This window comes from Dunckerocampus dactyliophorus, chromosome 14 (assembly GCF_027744805.1).
Source record: "Dunckerocampus dactyliophorus isolate RoL2022-P2 chromosome 14, RoL_Ddac_1.1, whole genome shotgun sequence".
In the NCBI taxonomy this organism is placed as follows: Eukaryota; Metazoa; Chordata; class Actinopteri; order Syngnathiformes; family Syngnathidae; genus Dunckerocampus; species Dunckerocampus dactyliophorus.
The window spans coordinates 28,171,741-28,184,110 of NC_072832.1; the positions used below are offsets into that span (position 1 = coordinate 28,171,741).

General features: G+C 43.1%; 1 protein-coding gene across 17 annotated transcripts in view; it reads left to right on the forward strand.

Annotated features, from left to right (window-relative positions):
• The window catches only part of LOC129193597 (protocadherin-15-like), a 346,331-nt gene that overhangs the window by 302,431 nt on the left and 31,530 nt on the right, over window positions 1–12,370 (forward strand). For 13 of the 17 annotated variants that reach the window (XM_054797865.1, XM_054797864.1, XM_054797866.1 and 10 more), the window contains 2 exons: window positions 1,169–1,345; window positions 10,743–10,961. In XM_054797865.1, the coding sequence (XP_054653840.1) occupies window positions 1,169–1,345; window positions 10,743–10,961 (396 nt within the window). Of the gene's footprint in view, window positions 1–1,168; window positions 5,641–10,448; window positions 10,962–11,989; window positions 11,999–12,370 lie in introns of those variants that run through there. The other 4 variants (XM_054797858.1, XM_054797869.1, XM_054797871.1 and 1 more) reach the window with 3 other exon arrangements.

The window sequence follows — 12,370 nt, forward strand, 5'->3', positions numbered from 1 at the left end:
AACCTTGAAACAGCTAAAATGATGCATAAAGCAAACAATAACCTGCTACCCGAAAACATCATACAGTTCTTCTCAACAAGAGAGGAGAAATATGACCAAAGATGAAACTTTAAACACTCATACGTCGGGAGGCGTCTTGGAGACATCCTGACCAGATGACCTCATCCAAGTGCTTCTCAGCTTATCCCAGCCTGAGGAGTGTGATCCCACGATAGTTGGAACACACCCTTCTTAAAAAGGGGGATCACCACCCCGCTGTGCCAATCCAGAGGCACCGCCCCCAATGTCCATGCCATGCTGCAGAGTCGTGTCAACCAAGACACCACCACAGCATCCTGGGCATTGAGGATCTCTGGGCGGATCTCATCCACCCGCGGAGCCCTACCACCGATGAGCTATTTGACAACCTGGGCAACCTCAGCCCCAGAGATCGGAGAGCCCACCATGGGGTCCCCAAGCACTGCTTCCTCATTGGGAGACGTGTTGGTGGGATTGAGGAGTATTCCTTCTACCTGTCCACAACATGTGTGTCCCCCTCCTGAGTTTGTCTCACGTTTGTAAAGCTGTGAGGATATCTGAATTTCATGTATGCCATCTTATAGTCCAGAGCATTTTGACCATGACCCACAGGGGGCGCCACCATTTACAGTGTTGTGGTTGCCAACATGATGGCTGACTGTCCAAACTCTCCCTCTTCTGTGGCACTTCAATAAATATCAGTCAGAGGAGAGTTGATAACCCTCTTGAGTTTATAATTTCTGTCCCGTCCAAATGAATTCTTGATAACGATTCAGCAAAACATCCTTTGCCATCCCTTGGGACGCACAGTTTAGCCTAATGAGGCAATTTCAAAGGCAAATGCGTGTTAGGAGATGTTTTTCCAGAGCTTGTTGTGTTTCTCGGCACGTCACTGACATGAAGAGCATGAAAAGAGCTGCACGCATTCATCTGCTGCTGGTGTCACTGGAGTGGTTTATAGTCATCCAGTAGTCTCGCGTGCAGGCAGTAAGGGCTAAAAAGCATCATCAGCTACTAGCTTAGCCAAGACACAAAGTGCTGCCCAATCCCAGCAGGTGCCAGAAACTGCTGATTGATTTCTGAGATGATGTGAATCTAACAGTCTGGGCGAAAACCACTTTAATGATGCTGTTTCGTGCTTTTACGGCAGTATTCTGGAACGTCACGTCCAGGACCAGATCCCGGGCGCCAAAGTGATCGTGGAGGCCATTGGCCCACGTCGTCACGGCGACGGCTTCGAGCTGGAGGACTACAGCAAATCGGACCTGATGGTGTACGCCATCGACCCGCTTACAAACAGGGCCATTTCACGACAGGAGCTCTTCAAGTAAGCTTCTAACTGATGTTCTCCTCTTACTGCTGCGTGCGTATGGATCTTCCTGGCTTTGGTTTTTTTCAGTACATCATTAATACAACACCTCATAGAACACAATCCGCCTGTTTTACTATGGAAATATTTGTTTTGTGACTTGAGTTGCAGGATTAGCCACAGTAGACTGAATTGACAACTTTTATTTATTTAGACTTAGACAGACTTTATTGATCAACAAGGGAATTTGCTTGGTTACTGTTGCTCAATTGCAGAAGAAAAACACAGACACTCTTAAATAAAATGCAATATGAATAAAATACATCTACGTTCCTACCCTCACCTATGGTCAGGAACTTTGGGTGGTGACGGAATGGACAACATAGCGTTTTTTTTTGTGTTTTTTTTTCTCCGTAGGGTGGCTGTTATAAGGTTCTATATATATAGTCAGAAGCTCAGAGTAGAAGCGCTGCTCCTCTGCATTGAGAGGAGCCAGATGAGGTGGCTTGGGCATCTGGTCAGGATGCCTCCCTGGGGAGGTGTTCAGGGTACGAGGCCTCAGGAAAGACCCGGGACACTTTGGAGAGACGATGTCTCTCAACTGACCCGGGAACACCTCGAGATCCGCCGGGAGGACCTGCACAAAGTAGCCAGGGAGAGGGAAGTCTGGGCTTCCCTGCTTAGGCTCGATCTCAAATAAGCGGAAGAAGATGGATGCATGGATGGAAAAAAAGAAAAAAAGAATATAAGATAAAGAAGATTTGCATATTTGCAAATACAGTCAAACCTGTCTTAGCGGCCACCTTTATAGAACGGCCACCTGCCTATAGCAGCCACTGAAAAATCCCCCCCCCCCCCAGCAAATTTACATGTTATAGACCCTGTGTATAGCAGTCACCTGTCCAACGCGGCCAGCGGACACCCATTTTGTCTCCCTTGGTCAATATCTGACCGCATATAGCGGCCAAATTACCAACTCAAGTAGAAGCTTCATGCATGAAAAAGTTTTGTTTTTCAATCAATGAAGCCGTCGTGTGTAGACTTTAATTACTGAGTCCTAGCTCAGTCACAATCATTCACAAGATCCACACAAACTGTCAGTTGTTCCACATAAAAAAGCCGTCTTCTTTTGAGCTTGCTATTTCCTGGTCAAACATGTAACTTTAAGAGCATTTGCACCAAAACATTACCGCAAAGTATGCTGGGAACAGGACGTGCTCCCAGCGACGCTACAATAAAAAAAAAAAACATACGCTAGCATGCATGCGGCAGCGGGAGCAAAACTGAGTTGGGTTGTACTTAATTGAAGTATTTTAAAATGTACTCACGTTATTTTTCATCAATCCTCATCCACAAATCCATCAAAGTCCTCATCTTCTGTATTCAACACAAACAAAGCCGTCTTCTTTTCCGTTCGCTGCTAGTCTGTTAACTTGTCAGTGTTATTCAGCTCCGAAGCAAAGAAGGAAACTTCTCCTGTTGCTTCTGCCAACTTTATTTATTGAACGCGACCACCAGACAGCAGCTCAGAACACACACACATCTCTCAGCATCGTCTCTCCTTCCTGCTTGCCCACAAGGCAAAGGTTAAACAAGCCCCACTACATAGCTGTCCAGGCAATGCCTGTAAGAAATGACACCGTTTATTTCCTGGTGTGCACTGGTCAATACTGTAATGCCGCTTGTTGTGGGGAAGGAGAGACTCACGTCGCCGATGCACTTTAATGGCTTTATTAACAGCGGAGAACACTGCAGGACTTTACATCCACGCCAACATAAACACACTTCCCAACTCTCTCCAAACTCACAGCTAGCACTGAGCCTAGCTCTCCTGCTCGGGACGCCCACCGTCACTTCCCGTCACTTCCTGATGAACTAAAGCTGTAATGACACTCTGCCGTATAAAAGTAAAATATTAAAAACAAGCGTAAGACATTACTAGCACAGCTTTGTTCTGTGGGTCGTGGATATATTCTATCAGTTATTATTAAGCCTCTAGCTTCCTTTTAGTAAGTAAAAACCTTGGCTATGATTGCACTACATTGTCATGTAGACCTACAAAGTACACTTGGAAGAACAAGAGGTGAATAAATGTATTGCAACTGATGTGAAACTGATGAGGGGTAGGATTAAATAAGCTTTGCTTCTTCCTACTCCTTTTTGGACATGCAAAATTGTGAATTGTACTATGTGATGTGCTACTGTTTGACTCATATGCATGTTCAGGATGAATTAAAACCATGACCCATGAACCATGATAATAATAAGCCTAGTAGTGCTGTACAACTTTTATCCACAGTCCGCAGTGCCCTCTACTGGTAAACATTATTATTTAAAAAAAAATTTCCCCCTTTTTTTTCTTTTTTTTCCTCAACTGGTCAACCTTCAAACTGGACGCCAACCTGTCTATAGAGGCCATCTGTCTATAGCGGCCACTTTTGCAGACTCCCTCTAGTGGCCGCTATAGACAAGTTTGACTGTATTGTGTAGAAATATGGCAAATACATGTAAATTTACACTTTTTCACTTTCATCACGTGATATTACATGCTTTCAAAATGACTACTTTGACTTGACTTATAGATATTTCAAAATAAAGCTTTAATTATACTACATATATAATCATTACTGGATAGTACAGATCTGTCGAGGCTTTGGGATGTTGGAGGTGAGATGCTGAGGTTGAAGTGATGGAAGATGGAAGTGAGCTGAGCGCTTAGTGAGGAAACACAAACACACAATAAAGCCACTCTCCATTGGTACCAGGATTTATCTCCACTCGCAACTCCACGTACAAATATTGCATTTGTTTTGCGTATCAGTGTTGGGACCGTCCCTGCGTTCCGGGGTCTGTCTGCCAGAGTGTGATTACGCCTTATTTTGACCACGCTGGCATTCTCGCAAAGCGACACGGGGAAAGTGTTTAAAAGACATTTTTTTTGCTATCAGGGGAAAACAGGTCGTCGGTTGGCAGCTGAGGACAGTCTTGAATTCCCACTTTTTTACATGTCTACAGCACCCCCGCCCCTTTTTCAGAATAATCAAGCACAGGTACTTTAGGATCCTGTTCCATCTGAGCACGCAGCCACAAGGCAACATTCGCTTCTGAAGTGCCCCCGCCCTTACTCCATGCAAATTTTCCCACCCTTTTTCCTGCTCCAATCCTCAACCCAAAGCCTTTTTCTTTATGCAGCAAAAATGTAGAGCAGCTACAGTTTTAAAGGAAAAGTGCACTTAGGTGTGTCCCATTACGTGCATTCTTTACTGTCTCTTTTTTACCTGTACAAGGAGAAAGACGTTCTTGTTCATGTCTCACATAAGGATTGTGGCTGATGGGCAAAATTCCAAAAGAGTGAACTTTCACTTTAAGAGTATGAAATACACATTTACAGAAAGGCCGTACCTGTGGGCCATGCGGACTGTAGTAATGACCTCCATCCTCCATGGTCACCTCTCCATATTCTTTGTACATCGGAGCTATCAACCTCCGTAACAATGTCAATAACAATAATAATAACTAGGAATGTCAGATAATATCGGCCCACCAATATCATCAGCCCGAAATTGGCATAAAAATGTAATATGTCGGGTTTTTTCTCTATAATGAAAACTGATGTGGCCCTTTAAGCACCACATCGGCTATTGCTGTCGTCATAGCAGTCAACATGCAGCATACACTTGAACCGATGTTTTGATTCACCGTGTTCGGGGCGGCAGGACGTGGTGGCTTGTCCAAACACCACTAATGGTGAGCGGGGTAGCTCATAAGCATATATACAGTATGTAGACGCCGCATCAAGCGCTGAGTCGTACGTCAATGTCACCGCCACCAGGAGAAGATGCCTCATTCATGCATTCATGTTCTACAACCTAATCCCAGGGAATAACATTTCACAGGTAAGACTTAACAATTACCTTTGATAGTACTTGGCCCATAGACTGCATGATTTGGTCATTATCACATCGTTTTGAGAGCATCATTTGCCCACGTTGTGGAAAACACAGTATTCCCGCACACAATTCATTCATTCATACGTCTATGGCAGGGGTCGGGAACCTTTTTGGCTAGGAGAGCCATGAAAGCCAAATTCTTAAAAATGTATTTCCGTGAGAGACATATAATCTTTTTTTTTTTTACACTGAATACAAATAAATGCATGAATTTTTAGGCAAGACCAACAATTTTAGAATATAGTAAGTCTCTGCATTTATTCCTTTTAATAATATTGTTATACTGAAGCTAAACTAGAAATAAAATATCTGTGTAGGCTCTCAGTTGTACAGGAGTTGTCCATCGAGGGAAAGGCTTCTTGAGACGTCATCTGTACTTCTGTGAAGAAGGTGTCGGACGTTTCGCTCCTCATCCGAAGAGCTTCGTCAGCGAACTAATAAGTGCTGGTAGCCCAGTCTTAGTGTAAGGAACCAATAGGAGGAGGGTGTTGGCACACCAATTCCGCCCACTCTTACTGTATTTAAGGCCTAGGCTACCAGCACTTGTTAGTTCGCTGACGAAGCTCTTCAGATGAGGAGCGAAACGTCCGACACCTTCTTCACAGAAGTACAGATGACGTCTCAAGAAGCCTTTCCCTCGATATAAATAAAATACTTCTTACCATTAATGTGACTTCTGGTGCTGCATGGTTTACGTCTGTTGACTCATTGCAAGCGAGGGAAAAGTATACCGCTGCAGTTATGTCCTTCACTTGTGTTTCCTCCACTTGATTTGCCATCATGATTGTGCGATCGTGAACAGTTCTCGCTGACAGGAGTATGTCTGTTATTGGTTTGATTATCTTGTCTTTGTCTGAAAAGTCGTCAAAAAGTTCATTTGCCACATCAAGCATGAGTGTTTTGGCAAATTCGCCACCTGTGAATGGTTTTACATTCCTCACTGTTGCTGAAGATCCAGCAAAGCTGGCCGTAGACCAGTCAGCTTGTCGGCTCCATGCAGTTGCTGCAGGCTCGCTTGCACTTTGGAGTAACTCTTGGCACGCCTTCTTACGGAATATTTACCAGTAGGTGCAAATGAAGCATGGTGTGTGTCTTCATATCTGACTGTTTCATCGATGAAATTTTATCACTGGATATTAGACTGTGTAGGCTCTCAGTCGTACAGGAGTTGTCCATCTGTTTTCTTTGGTAGCGGGGGTCTCCGAAAAACTCCAGAGGATCTTATGGCAACACAAAATTCCTACCTATTTCAAACCAGTAAATACCCTGAGACAAAAATTTGTGCATCCTAAAGACAAGGCTCCAAACCAGAAACAGAGCAATGTGGTCTATTCCATCTACTGTAAAGATGAGGAATGCAAAGAGCACTACATTGGGGAAACTAAGCAAATGCTCCAAAAAAGGCTTTATCAACATCGCAGGGACAATTCTAGTGGTCCTCAATCAGCAGTACATCTACACCTTAAAGCTACCAATCACTCTTTTCAGGACAGCGAGGTAAAGATTTTGGCCAAAGAAAACAGATGGTTTGAAAGAGGAGTAAAGGAAGCTATTTTTGTCAAACAACAGAACCCATCATTGAATCGGAATGGTGGTTTGAGGTTTAATTTGGACCCTGTGTTCAGCAGGTTACTGAGACCAAAACCCACAGCTCTTAGTCTTGCAAATGAGGTGAAGCCAGGGCCGAGCCAGAACAATAGATGCTAACAAGCCAGTATCAGAGTCGTTCATACCCAATTCAGGGAGCGACACTTCCCTTTTATCGGAGGTGTTAATAACAGGATAGGATTATACCACTACTCCGCCCAGGCTTAGTGTAAGGAACCAATAGGAGGAGGGTGTTGGCACACCAATTCCGCCCACTCTTACTGTATTTAAGGCCTAGGCTACCAGCACTTGTTAGTTCGCTGACGAAGCTCTTCGGATGAGGAGCGAAACGTCCGACACCTTCTTCACAGAAGTACAGATGACGTCTCAAGAAGCCTTTTCCTCGACTGGATATTAGACACACCGCCAAACCTGCTCTCTCCACGAAGGCGAATTCCTCTGTCCATTTGTGCTGAAATGTACGGTGCTCCTCATCTTTCTTTCTGGTCGCCATCTTCGTCACCAGTGTTTGCGCTAGCTACAGAATTAGGTAGGCGGGAAGTTCACTGCTTAACCACTCAATCATCTGGTAGGCTACTGCATTATCCAATTATAATTGTGTCCTGATAGTCCCGATAGTTTCCTGGCCCGGAAACTATCAGAAGGACAGTCATTGCGGTAGAAAATGGATAGATGGATTAAAATACATGATAATGTTTTATATTTTGAATATTTTTTCAACACTGTGATTTCCGTAACGTTGTACTTTAAAATGTCAACGAAAACAAAAAAGAAAATTAAAAAAATTCCGTGTTAAGAAATGTGTGAGAGCCAGAAGCAGACATCAAAAGAGCCATAGGTTCCTGACCCCTGGTCTATGGGGTAGCGGGAATGTCAACATCGTAGATGTGGTAGTTTGCTTACGTGAGATGTTGGTTACAGCCACATCGAGAAGCTAATTGCTGATGTTTTATCCATTAGTGTGTTCGTTCCACCATAGGAGATATACGATGTTACACATATCGGTATCAGTTGATATCGCAATCGGAAATTGAGAGTTGGACAATATCGGCATATTGGATATTGGCAAAAAGGCCAGAATCGGACATCCCTACTAATAACAATGTCCCTGCAGCTTGGTTAAAATGCAGGTCACATTATGGAAATGGTGTGTTGTTGGAGCTTTTTGGAGGTGTTTCAATAGAGGCCTTTCTAAGCCCAATAGGTGTGTCCCATTTTGTGCATTCATTTATCTTTAGAAGGCACAGAAGGGAGAAAGACATGTGTGTTCATGTCTCACATAAGGATTGTTGATTGTGGGCAACATTCCAAAAAAAAGTGCACTTTTCCTTTAAGGATATACTCACAAAATCACAAGAAATAATCGCCAACGTTCCCAGAAATGCTTTGTCGTACAACCATCAATTGTTAGTCAAATTATTGGCAAGTACAGTGGAACCTCAGCTTTTGTTTTTCATTTATTCTGAAAAGAAAACGGAGGCGATTTTTCCCCTAAGAAATCATGTAAATCCAACGAATCCCTTCCAGACAGCCACAAATATGAATGTTGCGGGCTTCGCTTGGAAGATTCCACCTGAGTACTGCAGTCTCCCAGACAGTAGATGAGCTGATAACCTTCATCTGCTCCCGTGTATTCACCTGTAGGGCGACACAAAGCACGCTAATTGGCTGTGAGCGTGTGCTCACCTTCTCTCCTGCCAGCTGTGCTGCTAGCTTTTTCAATACGGCACACCCTCTCGGGTATAGAACACAGTCTGTTACTACTGCAGACTTATTGGCACTCCGACATAAAAACAATACTTTCCATTGGAGTAATGGCAAGTGTAAGGTGCATTACTTATGATACAAAACACCCATTGGGATTAGTACGAGACAGATTTCTATTTGCTCCTTTCAGCTACACTTTCATGGGGGTTACCATCCGGGACCACCGACTGAGTAATTGATACACCCATGCAAATATCTATATTTGACACACAGCTTCATCCCCCTCCCATTTTGGACCAACGTTTAAGAAAAATCAAGAAAAGTGACTGTAATTATTAGATTAGATTCATCGTCAGAGCCCTCCAAGGCCTTCTCTCCTCAATTGCCATTGTTCTCTTAAGACATAAACATGTAAAAATTGTGCATGTACCATTTAATTACCCACTTTGAGTGAATTTCTGCAGAAAAAAACTGCAAGTTTTTGTATTTTGAAAAAATAATAAAATAAGTGTATAATAATAATTATAAAAACTAAAAAATTATTGTTTGACCAAACATCAGAACATTTGCAGGGTGGTGAATGCTGAATTGTGGATGTGCGGAGATCTGCCGGATTACAAAATTGGTTCTGTTGCTGCTGTGTTGTGCAATAGAGTTGTTAATAAATGGCCATGTGGCCAATAAAACTCTTGAATCTTGAAAAGGAGCTGAGGAAGTTGTTATATACAGTCGTCCCTCGCTACATTGCTCCCCAGCTCTGCTGCTGTTTTTCAAAATTGACTCATTGATGTTTGCTGTTTGGTGGTTGACTACAGCCTATCAGTCAAAAAAAAGTCATATTGTGGCCACTGGGCATCAGTAATGTAACATTGACGAGACATGACATTACATCGGATTGTGTTAAAGGGATAGTAATACGGATAGTTAGAAGTTATATGACATCCCCATCAGCAGTGTAGTACATCCTCAGTGACTTTTTCTCCACTTTGTCCCATGAGCTGATTTTTGGGTGTTTTTTGTTGACTGGTGTTATTTTGTCTCTGTTCGTATCACTGTGCGTTGCCGCTTGTCCGTTGTTGTGTACGTGTTCCACAGTGTTTCCATGCGTGGATGAAGACTGCTGCAATGCTTCCATCCGCGCATGTAAACCTGGTGGAACACGTACACAACAATGGGTAAGCGGTAGGGGGCGGTGATACCAACAGAGACAAAATAGCACAGAGCGATTGAGAGGACTTTTTAGGGGGGGCAGCAGTGTTACTCTTTTGAACGCATATTGTTTTGAGAAGCAAAACACTTAACGTAAGAGACTTCAGCAACTACTTTCCTCCGCAATGAAAACCGACCGGAACTGGGTTCACGGGACCAAGTGTGGGAAAGGTCACCGTTGTACTACACTGCTGATGGGGGTGTCATACAACTTCATGTCAAAAAATCCCAACTATTCCTTTAACACTGCATGTAGTCAGCCATGGCATATCTGACATGATAAAGTGAAAAAAAAAGTTTGCCTCCCATTTTGTGTGGAAGTGGTACATTTTTGGCTGATTAGTTCTTCTTCCCCACTCCGTTTGAAATCTGCACTAACTCCCAAAATATTCAGTTTATTAATATTGAATCCTATTTGGTGGAAATTCACCAATTCACCAATTATCCGCCATCACCCACGGCCAACTGAATTTTCATATTGCGTAACTCTGTCCAGTTGCTTCCACTGATCACCCCATCCTCTTTATGACTTAGGTGAATAAACATTCATTCAACTTCTTTAGAATACTGCTGTCTCCCAGGCAGTAGATGACTTAATAACCTTCATTTAGTCACCTGTCACCACACTAATTGTTCCCATGATGCAGGAGCCCTGTGTAACGATGGCTTCTTGTTCCAAATGATGTGTGGAACAGCCGTATCAAATCCATCTGACTTCAGGCGAGTGTTGCTGGGGTGTAAATCCACATAGTGTATGATGCTGAGATCAATAAGTCTGCCATGGACCGCGTGGCTGCCCTTAAAGTCGATAACAACATCTCTCTTGGCTGTTGCAGAATAGAAAGACCAAAATACCCCTCACACTTTTCATTTCCATCAGACTCATTGCTGAAAGTGCTTCTATGATGTTATTCTCCTGTCCTGTGCGTGTTTCACTTGAGATTTCTGGATGGGAACGTTCTGGAGATCAACAAGGAATTCCAGCCCTACCTGGGCGAAGGCGGCCGAATCCTGGAGATCCGCTCGCCGGACGTGGTGGCGAGCGTGAAGAAGGCCGCCCAAGCTGTGGGCTACACAGAGGGAGCTCTCCTGGCTCTCGCCATCATCATCATCCTGTGCTGCATCCCTGCCATCCTTATCGTCATGGTTACCTACAAGCAGTGAGTACCACAGCGTGTGATCACAAAAAAACAGCAGCTTTCACGGAAAGCCCCGATTCCCATTGTTACGTCTGTGGCACGCTCATTAGACGTGCTGACTGTGTACTCTGTGGGGCTCACCCCCGAACCCCCCACCCACACTTATACATGCTGTGGAAAAGTAAATTAATTAACGCTCGTTTGTAACAAACACCTCCAGTCACTTGTGACCGTCACGGTGCATTTTTACGCCACTTAAGCATGTCTGCCTGACATAAACACACACAAGAAACAGCCTGGAAAAAACAACATGGCTTTTTGGGGATCAATACATGATCAAGTGTGTCTGATGAACATTAATACCTGTGGCACACATCAACAACGTCGTGTTCCTGCTTAGCGATCACTGACTCGCACTTTTCAGCACCTGCTGTATCTACTCTGTCGTTATTAGCTGTACACTTAAGGCTAATGTTCTTTCTAGATCGACCGACACAGTCCCAAAGATTGTTGGTGACCCCTACTGTATCTCTGTGAAGATTTTTTAGATTTTGTAAAAGTTCCATTCCAATTATTCATGCATGCATATGCAGTATTTGAAATGTGTAATGATTTCAATTTCAAAGGACAGCAATGTTAATAGCGGATAGAAATATCTTGTGTTTACAGTTTTGTGCTGTTATTATTGCAATGATTCATCCCAATTGCTCATAACTGTGGATAGAAATATTTATTTGTATTTTATATCATTTTATTATTGTACATATTAATAATAATAACACTGATAATGGTATTATTACTAGTAGCAGCTTGTTTTCTTGCTTCAGGGGAACGGTGGTTCTGAGTAAGCAAATTACAACAAGATACAGTAGCAGTCAAAAGTTTGGGGACACCTGGTCATTCAATACCATGGGCATGTGGATGTAAACTTTTGACTGGTACTGTGTAGTCATCTTCTATATACAGTATGTTGTAGCCAAGCGTTTAAACTGCTTTCTGCTTTTGTTTCCCTCCCCTGCCTTTCTCCTCCTCATCACCACCACCACCAGGTTCAAAGAGTAAGTAATGATGCTTATTCACGATGTGCAAGCTGCTTTATCACACATGACAGGTGCACTTTATTCATCTTAATTATTCATGAGCTATTTCAACAGGAAGTGCATACACTGCGTACAGTACATGTGTGGTGTAACAACATATACGGCCCATTCATCAGGCGGCTTAGCAGATGAATGTTTCATTATGCCAAAATAGCCTTTTTATTACGTGGGAAAGCTCATTAGATTTCAAGGAAAATCCAAGGAGTGTCAACTTGTCTTACAGATTAGCATTAATACCCTCTCACTTACTTATGTGATATTAATATCTAATGTGTTAGCTTTTATACCAATAACCTTTACTATGGGAAATGATGATGATCATTATACGCA